Here is a 17,795-nt window from a genome sequence, read left to right as displayed (position 1 = left end):
AAAGTTTTGACTCCTAACACACGCAGTTTTTATGAAAATCAACTGGACTGCCAATAATTCTCAATAGATTAAGACTTTCAAGGGTATTATACTAAAACTTGGACGTTATTTTACTGCTAGTGGCTGCTACTGCTGAACGTGGATGTTTATTGTGAAAAGGAATTTCTATGCCATTTTGAAAGACATTATCATCAATATCATGCCAAGAGAAACACTTTAAATTAAGAGAATGTAATTATAATATGCTCAACTTCCCATCTTCAAGTCAACTGGTAGTGAAATACCATAGGTTTACACCTGAAACTTTTTTCCGGGTCAAAAAAACAGTTTAAAATTTACTTTTCCAAACTGACACAAATCTGACATCACTCCCATTCTAGCTGAGATCTATGGATCCAAACTTTTAGCATGCTAAACTTTGATTCTTGTGCAGAGCTCAAACTAGAAATAACCTGTTATTACAATACCTTTCAAATACCTTAAGCCTTAAGGTCAGAAACCTCACAATAACAGATTACTCAAGTGGTTTTAGGCTGAAAAATGCTAGGACAATATGCAACATTTAACACTTCCAAGAACAAATCTAAATCCCCTGTCTAATTTGCACTTCACTCCAAACCACATCATAACAAGCATCCATTCAACTTTTCTCTGTAACGAAAAAGTATATGAGAATCTCCCGTGATCACATTAATCACAGATTTTAGACAATACTTCAATTATCTGTAGAGATATTTAGATTATCCTAATGAAACCAAGTGTTTAATGAATGCATAATTTTGTACTTTGGGCCATACAACAAAACATTTCAGGTCTTTAGTTTCTGTGGTTGGTCTAAGAATACCCTTCAGGCTTTCACTTCACTATTATGAGCCTTTTGTTAATGCATAGGTCTTAATTAGTCTCTCTCAACAATTTTTCTGGGCTAGCTATTCTAGGCTATTTATAGCTTTGCCATGGAAAGCGATGTATGCTTGTATATGGAACACACAATTAAATCATCACAAGCACTGTGTCACCCAGGATTACTCATACCAGTAAAGCAGCCTGAATACTGAGCACCCCAAATACCCAGATCAAAAAGACTCAACATTCTGGAGGGCAGCATGTAGCAGATGCCTTTCTTCACACATCTTAAACGGTAACTATCAATCTTCCCAAGAAGTTAAAGAGGCTGTCCAAAACTATTTCTAGGAATGAAAACCAATGGATTCAGACAGGAGACATACCTCTTCCAGACATTCCAGTGTGCAGTGACCCTCTGACACAAATTCAGGCATGCCCGGTGGGATATTGTGGAAGAGGCTGACCCAAAGACCGGCTTCAATTACCCCAGCATCATATTTCCTTATAACTGGAGTATAAATTAACCTCAGACCAGAGTTATCTATCAAACCTGCAACAAAAGAACACAGTCAGCCATGGCTGCAAATCAGTATTAAAAAAAAAAAAAAAATCCGATTGTTTCACATTTTTCAAGGCTTGTCCTAAGTGTTTTCATGAAAATCGAAGAATCAACCTCAATAACCTGGAAATGAGTCAGACCATATGCAGGAAGTAATAAAGAGAGGCAGGCCACAGGAGGGTTGTTAAACATGGTATGTTAATATCTGTCGTGCTCAGATGTGAATGAAAAATATGTGCTGCCCGTAGCCCCTGTGTCCCTTCCACTAAGTTATCCAACATGGACCTCAGAGAAAAGAAGGCAGACCACAGGCAGAGCAAACAATAAAAAGAGATAATAAGACCTCAAAAGGTGCCATGTATGATTTTCAAATCAAATATTTAAAGCCGAGCTTAAAGTTGTTGTGTTTTTTTTCTTTAAAATTTTCAAGCCATGTGTTGTCTTCTACCTGTCAGCTTACCTATTCTTTCACCTTGAGCCCTAGCATTAATTATATTCTTTCTTTGTTTTGGATTGCTTGTCACGTTACAGCATACCCCAGATGACCAAATACGTCGTTTTTGCAATCTCTTCTATTAAAAGAGCATCGATTAAACATATGAAAATTGTCTTCCTAAATCTCAAACTTGAAGATAACACCAGCACCTTGAGTAAAGCAGACAGGAGAACTGCACAGGATTTTAATGCTGCACTCACTCAAGGACCTCTCTTGATTTTAAAAAGTAGTCTAAGGAACCAAAACCTGATTTAAAAATGTTGTGGTTTTTAAGAGCTAAAATGTTGTGAATCTATTTCATTCATCTAAATGTTTAGCCATATGCATTTGTTTGTGTATCTACACAGAATTTATGTTGCCTCTACCATCTACCTGCTTGTAATTATTTCTCTTCTATCAGCCATTTTTGTTAGGAAAGATACAAGCAAAAAACAACAATTAATTTGTGTTGCACAAGCTCTGCATTCTGTTAACTCTTCTCTTACCCTCTTCTTTGTTGGTCCTTTTCAAATTTCAGTTTTGAAAATTAAAAATGCAAAAAACATACCAAGTGTCTCAAAGAAGGTAACAGGGTTCCTAGTGACCTATATTGGTCTTCTAGAAAACATAACAGACATAGCAGTGCCTGAAACTAAATTTTACATCAACATGAAATCAGCAGGCTGTTTTAAGATAGGCAAATGACAGAGAAGCACAGCAGGGACTAAGTTAACCAGTTACTAAAGTACCTAAGAAAGAGTTTTATATAATTATTAAGGAACAAAGGCTATGAACTAGGCATAGCAAATTAAGAGTGGTAATTAACTATGAGACATTCTCCAGTATACAAATCGTGACTTTTCAGGTGAAATATACTGTCCCACAACATCCCAATTTTACTGTGTCTGGGAATCCATACTCATTCCCTTTCTGAAGCTATTTGTACAATCTCATCAACCTGAATTTCTCCTTTGTGGTATTTCCCCTTCAAGCTTGTTGCTAACATCGAAATGCCAGAAATTTTTAAGCTATGTAAGAGTTTTTTGATAAACAATCTCAAAAGAGAACACCTTTCCAACTAAAAGTGAATGTTAGGGATTTCATAAACAGACACATTCAAAACCAGCCAAGTTAGAAGCAATTCAAACATTTTTGAGTCTAACTGGGGGCCAACGCTGACTACCGATCTGAGTCACTTAGGAAAACATCACCCCAGATCACAAAGTGAGGCTAACAGTGCAGCCTTTAACCGCCAGACCCAAGCTGGGAAAATGCAGATCCTGAAACGGGAAAATGAAGCCGACCCAGCGGCAGGTTGGGGGCTGTGTCAGGGGGACTCGTGTGCTCCCACCCGAAGCAGTGGGAGAACCCAGGTCTGCCCTCTCCCACTCCTGGCGTGATCTTATCCTGTGCATTTTGTCAGGTAGGAGAGAAACGTGACCGGGATTACAGACACCCCGCTCGGCCCGTGCTCTCTGAATTTTCCCAAGGTCTTTGGCGAGACCCTGTGTTCACCTGGGACTGTCCCAAAAAGACAAAATCGTCCCTGTTGCTTAAAAAGGAAACAAAACATTATTGATTCCCAGTTTTTGTATGTGCCACTTGAACTAAAACAACAGTATCGTGCAGTACAGTCGATTAAAATGAAATAATGAATTTGGGGACACAGCCAATATGAAAACAGTTTTTCTGCGTGCGACTTCTCGGGTTTTTGGTAATATTTGATAGAAAAGCATGCAACGTCAAGGATGCAAATGAAGTTTACTGTATTCTGCACAAATGTGCATGCTGAAGGGCTAGTGTCCGGCATTAAATAAAACAGTTTTAAGGTAGTTCATCTAGAACAACAAAAAAGAGGAGGAATAAGAGTAAAACAGAACACTATAACCCACACAGAGGATGTTATTTAAACACACGGGAGTGTGAAGAAAGGCCAGTGCACTGTGCTGCATTGGATTTCACTCAGTTCATATACACCAATCACCAGAATATTCTCAGGTACAGTGGCTCAATAAACTTTTGCTTAAGAACAAAAAAGTATCTTTCCAAAAGTCAGCTTCAAAGTTCCCTAGATTTTCTGGGGCTCCCTAGTTTCTTCCTTTTGTTTCTTCTAAATATAAATCAATTTTAGAAAGACAATTAAAAAACACTGTTGTAAATGAAAAGCTTATCTTTTAAGATAAACTGCTTTTACCCAGTGAATGATCTAGCAACCTGAGTCTACACCTCACCTTCAGAAACTGACCTAAAAAAAATGCTAAAAAAAATTAATAAAAGGCTCATTCCTTGTGTTGCTGCCTCACAGTCTGGGTGCTCTGCTGCTCTCTCTCAATCTGATTGGATTTCCCAGCAAAAGGAAAGGAGAGAGAGATAACACAAAGAACATAGTGATAGGAGGAGATGTATTCACCCGGTCCACAATTCTTTGTCTATCTGAATCTCCCACTGACTTCAGGTTAAGCTTTTGAGTGCAGTGAGAGAAACAACGGGAACCAGGAACTACTGAGCAGGGAAAAATAAACCTCAGCTTTGTATTTGCTCTATTTGCCATGTAATGCAATGAGAAGCACTTGTGTCTAGTGCATTTTCCAGTCTCGCATGTTGTAAAGAGTGTGAGGGCACAAACCTTCTGTGTATGATGGATTGTCATAATGCACCTCCATAAGAACGAACTGAGGGTCAGCTGCTGTGCCAATGGATAAGCCAACATGAGGAGGGTAGGTGAAGCCCTGGAAACCAACGTATACAGAGTGAGACGTGGTTTTGCCACGGTTAAGAGTTAATTTCTTTTTATAAATGCATCTACTCTTTTTTTGCAATGATACAAGCATATTAATGATAAAATTTACAAAGGTGACCTTTTAGAACTTTCTGAACATAGCACTGTGGTGTAATATATTTATTATATACTCAACGCACTAAATAATAGCTATGTCAATACAAAACAGTAGATCCTATGCTTGTTAGAGGATAAAGGTCTGAGGAAACTGGTCTGACCTCGCTGCCGACCCTGCTTTGAGTAGGAGGCTGGACTAGAGATTTCCTGAGGTCGCAACCAACTGCATTATCCTGTGATCTTATGATTATTTATCCTGTATTTATTGCTTGAGCGGAAAAGGAAAATTCCATTTTAAATGTACAAACACTGCATCATCAAGCAGTTAGTCTGTCAATGAAACCCTTATGAAAAGGTGAATCTACATTTTAAATGTCCCCAGTTTCTATAAGCAGTATTTTCCAGGGAATACTGAGGTTGTACATAATTAGGTGGCTTTTCCTGCCCAAATCACTGCATTCTAAGTAAAAGGATGTGAACAATAAAGATGATCTTCATGGCTACATTTGCACCAGGAAGCCATGTAGTGCAAAAGAAATAGCTCTGTACAGTGCAACAGCTTGTGCTGGGCTGAACCCACTGTCCTCTAACAACGATGCTACTTTGGACAAGTTCTGGTCAGACCCAATGCACGGAACCCCGTTTACTGCTGGGAGGTGCTGGGTTCACCCCTGCACGTTCAGTTTAACTTCATCCCAAAGCGGGCTGTACAAGTTCTGAAACCACTCATGATGATAAACAGAGCTTGGTAAGTGGGGATATAGCTAATATTTTAATATGCAATTGGAGATTCTAATTTTCTGAAATATGCAATTTGCAATCCCAACTTTCTTATGCTTCATGGACATTAATGAATTAATCGTAGTATATAGCAACAAATATCACCTCCATTCTGCATAAGGGTAAACTGAAGTGAGTGTAGTGAATACTCTAGTAAACCTGAATTTAACCCAGATCTGCCAGATTCCTCCCTACAGATCTTTAACAACAGGATCATCCTTGCAAAAGCCTTCGTAGTGCTTGTCAAATTATAATTTATTTATATGTGTTTTTTTATATAACTTAGATTAAGACAGTTGAAAGTACAAATACTAGGTCAGAGCATAGCTGATGGCGAAAATGCACAAAGCATACATCAGGGATAATGCTCACAGTGGATTAAACTTCTGCTGATGGGTCTGTGTAGCACCTCTGGCTTCCTTGCACTTCAGCACTCTTTGACAGTTTTGGACTGCAGGCTGGCAAACGAAGGGTCCAGAAACTATCATCATCCCAGTCCCTCTTTGTGCCCACACCATCATTTGTGTGGGCACACAGTGAATCAAGGGGGTAAAGAAGGGATGGGATTCTTTTGGCAGTGATGCTGCCTTATGTCAGCTGAAAGCATTTACTGCAGCCTAAATTAACAGATGAAATAAGCTGAAAATGCAGCCTGGGGTCAACATGGCATCAGAGACTCTTTTCTGTAGATATGTCCCATTGCCATGAGTAAGGTGGTCGTCTGCACACAGAATCGCTCCTACACTGAAGTGATTTCTCTTTAGGCTGGGTAGGAAACTTCAGAATGATATGCCTGAAACTATCGTAACCAGGTCCTGGCAAGGCACAAAAGGAATTAAATCTATGTCTAACTTTATTTGGAAAATATTGCCTCCATGTCTTTTATGCAGTTACCTACAGAGATTTGCTTTTCTTTCTGCCGCTCTCCACAGGTAACAGATATTGGTCATCACTGGAGGCAGCATATTTCCGTATCAGATGGGCCAAGCTGATACACAGACAGATTTCCATGCTCCCAAGTCATCTTTCTTCCCCTAAGGCATCAATTCTCTCTATACTATATTCATTGATTTTGGCTTGTCACTTGGAATGTTCATTGCATTTCATACTTTCTTAAGTCAACAAGAGCTGAGGACTTACTGGTGAGGCATTTAGGGATTGTGACTGTATACGCTTAAAACCACACAGATGAAGGAATCATTAATATACTAGGAAGAAGCTTGATTACGATACACACCATCCTAAAGCCCCATTGATGAACCATGCTAGACAGACATTCATCCTACCTCTCCTCCAATGGCCCAAGCAAAAATGACCGTCTCGCATGTAAGAAAAGAGTCTGGCATGTTGGGGTGGTAGCACTCGTGCCCGTAGTCCAGCACACTGTCATTCAAATTGCTGCTGCACTGGTAGAGCAGGATATGGTGCACCAGATTCTCATGGCCTTTCTGGATCAATGGCTCAACCTGTCAATTTTAGAACGAAAAAGAAAGAAAACACATCTCAGATGTGACTATTTCAATCCAGGTATGCAGACAGAACTAAAAATTATATAGTGCATTTATTTTAAAAGAGGAGACTTGATGTTCGATTGTAGTTAGGTTGAAATGTGACTTCAGCGCTCTGCAACCCCAAGCATTGCCCAAGCGCATCAACAGGGGGCAGGAGGAAAATTATGCGTCTGGACAAAACCTCTGTTGCCATTTGTCTTGTTCTCCCTTCTCCCGCTCCAGTCTTGCACAGTCACTTGTCTTTCTCCCTGCACAATCTTGTTTAGCCACATTCCAGCATGAAGGGGATATAAACCAGCTGAAAGTCTGTTCAGCTAAACCAGCTTGGTATCTGAACTACTCAGAACTTTCCATCCCTGTTTCTGCCTCTTTTGTACTATTTCAAACTAGAGCTGCCCATAGATTCTGTACATGTACGGTGAGCCTGGAGGTATACCCCACACTCCTCAGCAGCTCAAGATGGACTTTCAAATTTTTTTGACATCTACAAGAACTTAGAATTATTTTACAATCTGCTCAGTTGTAAAGAATTTATTAACACGAAGTCATTCCTGAGAGGTTGGGTGCTCCAGCCTGTTTATGACAGTGGTGAGCTGGAGGGCTCTCAGGGGTGCCCGGGTGCCCCCACTATAATTTGACCATCGAACTTCAGGGTAGGCTGAAATAATTTCATTCCCATTTAATAGTGTTCACTCTCTGTTTGGATGGATGATATTAAATCATCTCTGTCAGAGATGACATCCCCAGGGCAAACATGAATACTTCTTTAAAAAATTGTTTTGCTTTTCAGAAAGATCATATTCCACAAATATCAGCATATAGAAAATAGTATTAAAATGGAAGTTTTCCCCTTGCTTTTGCTTTCAAAGATTGCATTCCATTCTATCATACCTACCTTCAAGTTGAGTAAGATAAATATTAATGTTTTCAGAAGAAAAGCAAAGCTTTGGCAACGTAACTCTTAAGACATAGGGTGACATGCAGTATTGACTTTTAATATTAGGAAAGAGGAGGTATTTTAAGCAGGCAAAAAATGTATATACATCCTAACTTTGCATCCATTTGCTTTGCAAGCACATGAAGCCCAGCTACCAGAGGATCAGAACAGGGTAAGCAAGAAGTTTATTTCGTTAGTAAAATATTGTCAGCACAATATTGTTACCAGAAATTTAGCTCTCTGCACTTCGTTCAAACCACTAAACCAATTACAAAAGAGGAAGGGCAGGAAGACGCAACCAGAGCCTGTGCATATCAAGACCACCCTCGTTGATATGAGTCTGCAAAATACCATTGAAGTTGGGCTCTTGGGGAGTCCAGCTGCTGCTGAGTACCTGCATGTCTGTCCAAGAAGTGCACAACCCAAAACCACCCACTCCACTGCACTTAGAAGTCAATGGAAGGATGCCAATTTACACGGATGCACCAAAGTTTTGTTCTGATGGCAAGAATGAAGTACTTCACAAGAGATCTTCTGTACTGTTCCCAGTAATCCCTATTTCAGTTCGCATTACCATCATCATGAATTACTGTACTATGGAAGTAAAAGGTATGTTTGAGGGAGATAAGAGTCAGTTTTCTCATCAGATAAGAATTTATTCCCCAATATATCAGACTGACTGACAAAGATTCAGAAATCCATTTCAGCTTGATGTTCTTTCTTCCCTCTGCTCCGTCATATACCTGCACATTTATCCAAACACTGCACAACGAAAACCCACTCATATCATGGCAGCTTATACAATAAAAAGCAGTATATATCCCAAGAATTCAGAAGCTCCACATAACGTATAGGTTAGTCAGGGAAATGGTTATGGAAATATTATCCCTGTATCTACAAAGAAAAAAAGAGTATTTTTGTCCCAACATGTGATAGTTCTGCCTGCCTCTACAAGATTCCAGCACCTGCTGTGCTTACAAGCACTGCTTCAAAACCAACTTCCCCTCAAAACAATAGGACGTCACCAAAATTAGAAACTCACATCCTGTCATCGCTTTCTTAGTGTCAGTTACCTAAACAATAACAGCACTTCAAAAAGTAGGTTTTTTCAGCTTTCTTTACTGAAGAAAAGAAAAAAACTAGAACAAACCCTTCAGCATCTTTCCAATGCCTCTTGTAGGACAATTTATATTCTTCAGATACACAACTAAATAATGAAAAGCAGCAGTGAAGTTAGTTAGACTTTTTACACAATTTTTATTACAACTTTGTTAGGAAGGTGCCACCTTTCTCTTTCCCCTTTTAAACAAATGGAGAAAAAAAAAAGAAACTATTAGGAGTGGTCAGAAATCTATTAAGAAGAATCTTAGGAAAATCTCATTAATCACAAATTTTTCATTTCCCAGAAATGTGTGGAAATATTTTAATGGCCAGCTCCCTAAGGATCACAGCATCATTTCTGATTGAAATGAGAGCAGGAAGAGATGCAGACCCCCTAGACACATTGGGTTCCCTTTCTCTGATCCAAAGAATAGCTAGCTGTATTTACTTACTAGAATAAGTTCAACAAGAAAAAAAAATAAGAAAAAGTATTTGATTCTCTATTGTAGTGATCAACTGAGGCAGGGATTTAAACATGCCATTCTACATCCCAGGTGAGTGCTGCCCTAGTTACTCAGCCATTCGTTATTTTAGCTTATAGAACAAGTCGGTTGCTTAGGCTGCCTCCCTCTTCCTCCCTCACTTTCCACAAAGAGCATCTGTACAGCTCAGTTTGCTACAAGCTGAAGAGAAATTCCAAAACCTCCTTTTTCTTCCAAATAAACAAAATTCTTGTTTTCTGGCCAGCCTTACAAACAATGATGAACAACGACCGAGTTCTTCAAATTTGGGGCCAAATTCAGCAAATCACTAATGCATTTAAATGTGCACACAAGTAGGCTCAGGTGTAAAATTAGTTGCTAGAGCAGGTATCTACAATTAAATATCTACATCAGGATGGCCTGGTTTCCAGAGTACTTGCAGCCCCAATGAATGATAACACAGTTTGAAAGGGCTCATCTCCTACCAGGTTATTCCTATTTTAACAGCTCTTTATCAGCCTTGATCCCCAGCTATAAGCATTCATTTTTAAAAGACGGACTGTTTAATGCACACATTCAATGTTTCCAGTTATTTGAAGTTTTTAAGCATAAAGTTTTTCGTTCTTTGATAGTCTTTAATTCCCAAATCACACAACTGAAAACTAAGCTAAACTAAGGTCTACTTTTGCAGGTCTCCGGTCACAATACTACAGGATGAACCCTGAAAGGTCACCATGACTGTCTTGTTAATTTGACTCGGGAAATAGTGCAACTTTTAGAATACTTATGAAAAGATAATAATTTACTGTGGAAATACAGAAAAAAGTGTGGCATAATAGGCATAATATGTAATAGTCAATAAACTCTGCAGATATAAGCAAACGATTAATTTTTATTTGTATTCTTATTTATACATAGCCTCGTTTACTCTGTTCTTGTAGTGCAAGGGGGCTCTCAAATGACAGTTCCTGCCACCAATAACTTGAATAATTTAGATGAGTTGCAGTGAAAATGGGAATCCTTTCACTTTCAATAATTATGAGGAAACCTCTGACTTTGAAACGTAGTTCCTTCCTCTTTCCTTGCTAATTCCTACCCACCTCTTGTTAGCCAAGGGAGTCAAGAAAGAGGCTGAAAGGAGACTGAAAGGGAATATGCATATAACTACCTGTTTTACCCATTTTGCCTCATTCTTTGAGGCTCATCTGTGGTGCTTTCCCTGCTGCTGACAGGCAAGGAAGACCCAGCTGTCAGGGTTCATCTCTTTGCCATGTCGTGAATAAGCCTGCGGAGATACTGCACCACCGAGGCGCCTTGGTGACTTCTTCCCCTGCAGGCAAAGTGCATTTTCTGCTTGACATTTCCCAACTGCCAGAGGCTCAGATAACAAAAGCCCTATATCCACCCTACATCGAAATGCCGAAGGCGTTCGGGACTGCAAAAAATAAGTGCGTGCAACAAGACACGATCTCCCCTGCTTTTCATGAAACCCACAAAAAGAAGCTCCTGTTTTATTATTCATGATGACTTAATTACTGCATCCTCACTACCTTTCTTGAAAGCTTGGGCAAAAGTTCTTTCTCTCTCTCCACACTGACATATATGAACCTCTCTGACTCCCACTAACAGAGATAAAAAATAACAGATGCACTATAATTCACCATCACATCAAATCAAGGTTTCCAAAGGTGGAGGGATTTAAAATACACCGCATTCAAATGCAAAATGAAGACACTGCCCTCTGCAACCAAAAGTATGGGTTACGGTGATGGTGTGGGATTAGCATGACCTGTACACACCAGGCAGGTTGAGAATTTTTACAGAGCTCCTGTACTGTATCTCTTAGCACTTCTCGAAATAATGACTTTCAAAGTATATAACAAACACATTTTTAATTTATTATCAAGTTAGTTGATACAGATAAGACATGTGCTTTCCACCTGTAAATTTAACAGAAGCTCTATTCTGGTCAAAAGGCTGACACCACATGAACAAAGAAAATGCTTGTATCTGCCAGTGCTGGGTTACTCAGCTTCAATTTTTCTTGCTCTTTTCTGTATTTCCAAATATCTCTTTACCAACCCACAAACCGAATGCACCACATGTCTGTGTTTCTTAAAAAAACAAGCCAAAATTGTAACATAATAGAGCCCTGCATCTCAAAAGCCAAAGACAAGCAGGGTCAAGATACTAATGTACAATGTATTAAACAGGATGAAAATGAAAACAGCTCAAATGGTCCAAGAAGTTAGAGTCCCTACAAGGGAAAAATATCTCCAGAAACCTTGGAAGTCTTTCTTGCTTATTCCTGTTTTTCTCCCTTCTTATTTGCTTTGCTTTCTTTGATGTTAACAGCTGTGGTTTCTTCTTCGTGCCTGCTTGTGCGAATGATGAAGGTTAGTAAACTACATCCATAGTCTCCTCATAGTGTCCCTGTTACAAAATATTGCCCACTGAACTTCAGAAAACAAAATGCTGAATTTCATTTGATATATGAAAATGATGACGAGTTTTTTGTCTTGTTGCAGTGATGCTTCTACATTGAAATGACAGTGAAAAATATGATTTATTTTTTTTCTGGCTTGAAAGGTAGCTTCAACTTAATCTTACATTTTAAAGATTCTATGGGATGGCATATTCCCATATAAATGACTGAATAAGGCCACATCCTTACACAACACCTTGTGTATGTAGCTGGCAGTAATACAAGGGAAAAAAACATTATTCTGTAATCTTAAAATTGAGAGCAAAAATTTGACACAAGATTTTGTTCTGGCACTGCTGCATCTAAGAGAGTTTCCAGCCTGTGGTTGGTTATTTTATTTATATGAGTTTGCCATGTCCCTGATTAACTCAGACCAAAAAATGATGGTTGTGAAACTGAGTACTAGCTGAGTTTAGTCGAGAGACTTTTTGTAGCAGAAGACCAAGTTGCAGGGTCTCTGCTTTCTATATTCATCCTCAGGAAGAACTATTACCTTCTTACTGATTACTCTGATCTTTGTACTTCGTTCACAAATGTGTACCACACACCTACATTGAAATATTTCTGTAACTTATTCTCAGTTCTTCAAAGACACAATGTCTTCTTATTAGGAATCATCAAGATTTTTTCCTGATTTTTTTTTTTTTTTGCTTTTCAAAAGTGTAGTTTTGGAATGAACAAATATTTGTCTAAAACGCCTCTTTTAAGGTTTTAGATTTTTCTTCAGAAAAGCAAATACTTAGAATACTTGGCTTAATAAAGCTGGGTCTTTTTCAGCAAAAAACCTCCAGGTATTCCAGAAAAAAAAAAAAACAAACCTCAATAATAATATGGTTTTATCGTCATATAAATGTTCTGAAAGAAAAGCACTAGTTGCTTTCTGCCTAACACTGCTTCTTCCACACAACCCAGAGGTGTGCTGAGCGAAAACCCAAGAGCTGTAAAGGCGCCTCTGAGCTGGGGTAGGTGTTTAAGTCCATGACTCCAGGGCAGAGCAGGATTTTAACCCTAACAACCTAACGGCTATCTCATGTCAGGAGAAAAGCCTGCCTAGGCCAGCGTCACGTCTGGGACACTAATCTGCTGCAGACTTTGAGCCCGGAGTTCAGGCATCCCGGGGTCAGGCAGGGACCACCCTCCCAGCGCCCCCACCCCACCCCTTCTGTCAGAAAGCATTAAATTAATGCCACAGGATAGTTAGGGCTGAAAGAGACACCTCCAATGCTCAGCCGGCTGCAGTCTAGCATGGACTAGCTGCCATAATCTTGCCTGAGATCGGCCGTATCAGTTGCATGTACACAGCTAAGTGCCCATTTCTGGTTCTCTCACTGTACAGTCCAGATCCTAAATTCAGTCTTCATCACTAACAAAGCCCTTTAAATCGCCCTCTGTCCCAAGTGCGCCTGAGTTTGTACTGCGCTGCTTACTTAGAAAGGTGTGTATTTGGGTGGGCGAATTGCAGGAGGCAGAGCAAAGCCGCTGTTTCTGGTTCACTGATAGTCACCTATGTACAACAGGGAGCATTACTGCTTAACTTGAATTGTCCTTCAAACATACAAATGTTCATCCAAATTATTTTCATACACATTTTCCACATCTTCCAAGAAAACATACACATTTTCATACACATTTTCCACATCTTCCAGGAAAATATAACCTGTGTAGTTAGTGACATATCTTGCTTCTCATATTTTAATACAAAAGAGATGGAGATGAGAAAAAGGTCCAGGACACAGCAACCATCCCCACCCCCGATCTCATAATACGATTAGGTAAGGTTTCCTTCTAGGATGGAAATTTTCCAGACCAAAAATAGAGGTTCCATACAACTTCAGGCATTTAAATTTGCATGATTTGTCCTTAATGTGCGTGGAGGACTTTTTTTTTCAAAGTGAGATTCAAATACAGGACATAATCCCAAATTGAAGTAACAGTGCTGACATTTATTTATTTATTTATTTAAGATATATGGTTGGCATTTGGGTTTAACTGGTTTTGGGTATACTTTAAAATGCAAAACCAAAATTCTAACATCACTGTGGAGAAAAAGTCCTTACCACATGAATGGAAACCCTTATTCAAAGCACAGATATTTCCTGTTCTTGGCCTAAAGAAGAAAGTATTTGTTTACTCAGTGACTGCGTTGTTCAATGAAGGCTCTTATTAAAGTTTTATTAGTATACCGCATTAAGAAGTAATTACCACACCTCCACTTTAGGCTGTAGAATTTTTACTGGAAAAGAACACGTACTTTCAGGTAAAAGCTACTCTTGCAATGCTGTTGGCTTGGAGGGCAGGACGTATCTCTAAATTCACACAAATTTTTCCATCTCCACAAACTACTGCTAATGATTACATTGCACGTCCGGAATTTCTATAGTTCAGTGTGCAGAACAACTTGAATATTTTAATTAGGAAAGAGGAACCAAACGACAAAATAACCAATAACACCAAAGGTTAAAAATGAGAACTGGCGATAGGTTTAAGGCTTCTTGTTCTCTCTGCCATCATGTCCATTCCTAAATTGTTATTCCTAATTAATCTACCCTTCATAAAGAGTTTCAGACTTTAAAGGCATGCAGTAATTTAGACTAAATCCACAAGAAGTGTACCTCAAAGAAATATTCATAAAACATTGTTTCTGCCTGAGGTGTGTCTGAAGATTTAAGATAAGGCATTTAGTAACAGTTAAAAAGTATAACCCTGAGGAGCAATCTGATAAAGAGCTCAGGTCAAGAAAAAACATGTTTCATTTGGTTACGCTTCCTGGCAATACACTCATTGCACTCCTAAGTAGCAGAAACACCGACAGAGTGGTTGTGGTATTCGGTACGGCCATAGAGTCTCAGCACAATTGACACACACCAAGCAGAATTAATCGGCAATTAATCAGCAACATCATTACTTTCTTGTGAAAATAATATAATAATAAAGTAATATGTAACCAAATATGTTTCAGATCTAAAGCCAAAAAGGGCTGTCTATAAAGAGTTTATATACATTCAAGAGGAACATATAATTTGAATAGTATAAAGTCAATGCAGGTACTTCCTTTTGTTCATGAAATAACCATTCATGCAGAGTGATGTCTATCTAGTCTATCTGTTTCTTTGAGATGGCAATGGAAGAGGTTTTAATTCTATTGTACAACTGCAAAATGTTCCCTTTGATCGTGTAGCATAATAACATTATAATTTTTCTCCTTCTGCTTGGGAGTGAACACGCAGCTTTGCCCGAAGACAGAGTGCGTGAGAATTTACAGGGTGTCTGCTTCTTGCTTTGCACACGCTGGGGTAACTGTTAGGAAATGTGTTTTCTGACAAGGAAATGCTGACTTCTGTGAAGGACTACCAAAAGGGAACACAAACAAGAAAGACCTTAGGCATTCATAAAATAGTTTGGGTTGGAAGGGACTTTTAAAGGTCATCTAGTCCAACCCCCTCTCCAATAAGCAGGGACATCTTCAACTAGACCAGGTTGCTCAGAGCCCCGTCCAACCTGACCTTGAATGTTTCCAGGGATGGCACATCTACCACCTCTCTGGGCAACCTGTAACAGTGTTTCACCACCCTCGTAAAAAATTTCTTCCATATATCTAGTCAAATTCTACCCTCTTTTACTTTAAAAGCATTATCCCTTGTCTTAGCATAACAGGCCCTGGTAAAAAGTTTGTCCCCATCTTTCCTGTAGGACCCCTTTAAGTACAGGAAGGCTGCTATAAGGTCCCTCTGGAGCCTTTTCTTCTCCAGGCTGAACAACCCCAACTCCCTCAGCCTGTCCTCATAGGAGAGGTGCTCCAGCCCTCTGATCATTTTTGTGGCCCTCCTCTGGACCTGCTCTAGGTCCATCTCCTTCTTGTGCTGAGGGTCCCAGAGCTGGATGCAGTTCTCCAGCGGGGGTCTCACGAGTAGAGGGGCAGAATGAACTCCCTCGACCTGCTGGCCATGCTTCTTTTGATGCAGCCCAGGATGTGGTTGGCCTTATGAGCTGTGAGCACATGTTGTCAGCTCATGTCCAGCTTTTCATTGACCAGTAGCCCCAAGTCCTCCTTGGCAGTGCTGCTCTAAAACCCTTCATCCCCCAGCCTGTACTGATACCGAGGGTTGCCCCAACCCAAGTGCAGGACCTTGCACTTGGCCTTGTTGAACCTCATGAGGTTCACATGGGCCCACTTCTCCAGCCTGTCCAGGTCACTCTGGGTGGCATCCCGTCCCTCAGGCGTTAGCCGCAGCACTCAGCTTGGTGTCGTCTGTAAACTTGCTGGATGCACTTGATCCCACTGTCTATGTCATTGATGAAGATATTGAACAGTACTGGTCTCAATACGGACCCCCAAGGGACACCACTTGTCACCAATCTCCATCTGGACATTGAGCCATTGACCACCACCCTCTGGATGTAACCATCCAACCATCCACGCATCAAATCCATATCTCACCAATTTAGAGCGAAGCATGTTGTGGGGGACCACGTCAAAGGCCTTACAGAACTCCAGAGAGATGATATCTATAGCTTTTCCCTTGCCCACTGATGTAGTTACTCCATCATAGAAGGCCACTAGGTTGGTCAGGCAGGACTTGCCCTTGGTGAGGCCATGCTGGCTGTCTCGAATCACCTCCCTGTCCTCCATGTGTCTTAGCATAGCTTCAAGGAAGATCTGTTCCATGATCTTCCCAGGCACAGAGGTGAGGCTGACAGGTCTGTAGATCCCAGGGTCCTCCTTTCTACCCTTTTTAAAAGTGTGTGCAATGTTTACCTTTTTCCAGTCACTGGGGTCTTCACCTGACTGCCACAACTTTTCAAATATCATGGAGAGTGGCTTGGCAACTACAAGAGCCAATTCTTTCAGGACTCTGGGATGCATCCCATCAAGTCCCATAGACTTCTGTATGTTCAGTTTCCTCAGTTGGTCACGAACCTGATCTTCTCTTAGAGTGGGAGGGACTTTGCTCCCCCTGTCCCTGCCTTGTGGTTCATCCACTCAAAAGGTGTGGGGAGGGAGGTTGCCAGTGAAGACTGATGATTAGATACTTCTGTTTTCTCAGGTTATGGTGTTTTGGGTTTGCACTTTTTTTTGTGTATTTTAGTTAGATCCAAGATGTAAATTATTTTCACACCAGGTAAAACTTCACTTCAGTCTTGTTGCAAAGCGAAAGTATTCACAATCTGCCTGTAGTTCAGTTGTCATCTGTGTGGATTTTGATGTCATGTATGCTATGTGTGGATGTGGTGGAGTGGTATTGTCTGTTGTCTGTCTATTTTCCCACTGTTATTAATGTTCTTTCTATTTTGCCCCCAGGAGTCAATGGATCTGTGCTCTGGACATAGCTGTGACTACTGCGGATCACAAGCAGAAGCAGAGATGGAGAAGGTATCCTAACATTATTCTCTGAAAACTAACCCCAGTAGCTAATGCTAGGGTTGCAGAGTGAGAGGTGGGTACTGAAGAGAAACACTTTGAATAGTTAGATCGGAAATTAAATTTCTTCTCCATCTAAATGACATTGGAGGAATTAAATGTGGTCCTATAGCAAATTTGCTTAAGATGTTGCAATATGTGACTTGCCTGAATTAGAAAGTTGATCTTAAGAAGCAATGCCAAAATGCTAGTAGGACCAAGGTAGATCTGTTTTGTGATCCACCCAGACACTCACCTCACACTGTGCAAACTCCATCAAGTCAGATTTTACCACCTATGAACCTGCTGTTCTGATATTTGCACAGAAGATGCTTTATAATTGCTCATCTAAGGCACAATTCTACTCTGAAATATTTTGTTGCCT

At 40.0% G+C, this 17,795-nt stretch overlaps 1 protein-coding gene across 1 annotated transcript in view; it reads right to left on the bottom strand.

Moving 5' to 3' along the window:
* MOXD1 (monooxygenase DBH like 1) overlaps positions 1–17,795 on the bottom strand; it is a 53,247-nt gene that overhangs the window by 13,017 nt on the left and 22,435 nt on the right. Inside the window, exons 5-7 of the mRNA XM_063329574.1 lie at positions 6,783–6,962; positions 4,507–4,609; positions 1,230–1,396 (exon numbers count right to left, since the gene is read on the bottom strand). Of these exons, the coding sequence (XP_063185644.1) occupies positions 1,230–1,396; positions 4,507–4,609; positions 6,783–6,962 (450 nt within the window). The remainder of the gene's footprint in view (positions 1–1,229; positions 1,397–4,506; positions 4,610–6,782; positions 6,963–17,795) is intronic.

The sequence above is a fragment of the Chroicocephalus ridibundus genome, chromosome 3 (genome assembly GCF_963924245.1).
Source record: "Chroicocephalus ridibundus chromosome 3, bChrRid1.1, whole genome shotgun sequence".
In the NCBI taxonomy this organism is placed as follows: Eukaryota; Metazoa; Chordata; class Aves; order Charadriiformes; family Laridae; genus Chroicocephalus; species Chroicocephalus ridibundus.
The sequence above is the reverse complement of the archived record's forward strand: the minus strand, read 5'-3'. Positions and strand labels throughout refer to the sequence as shown.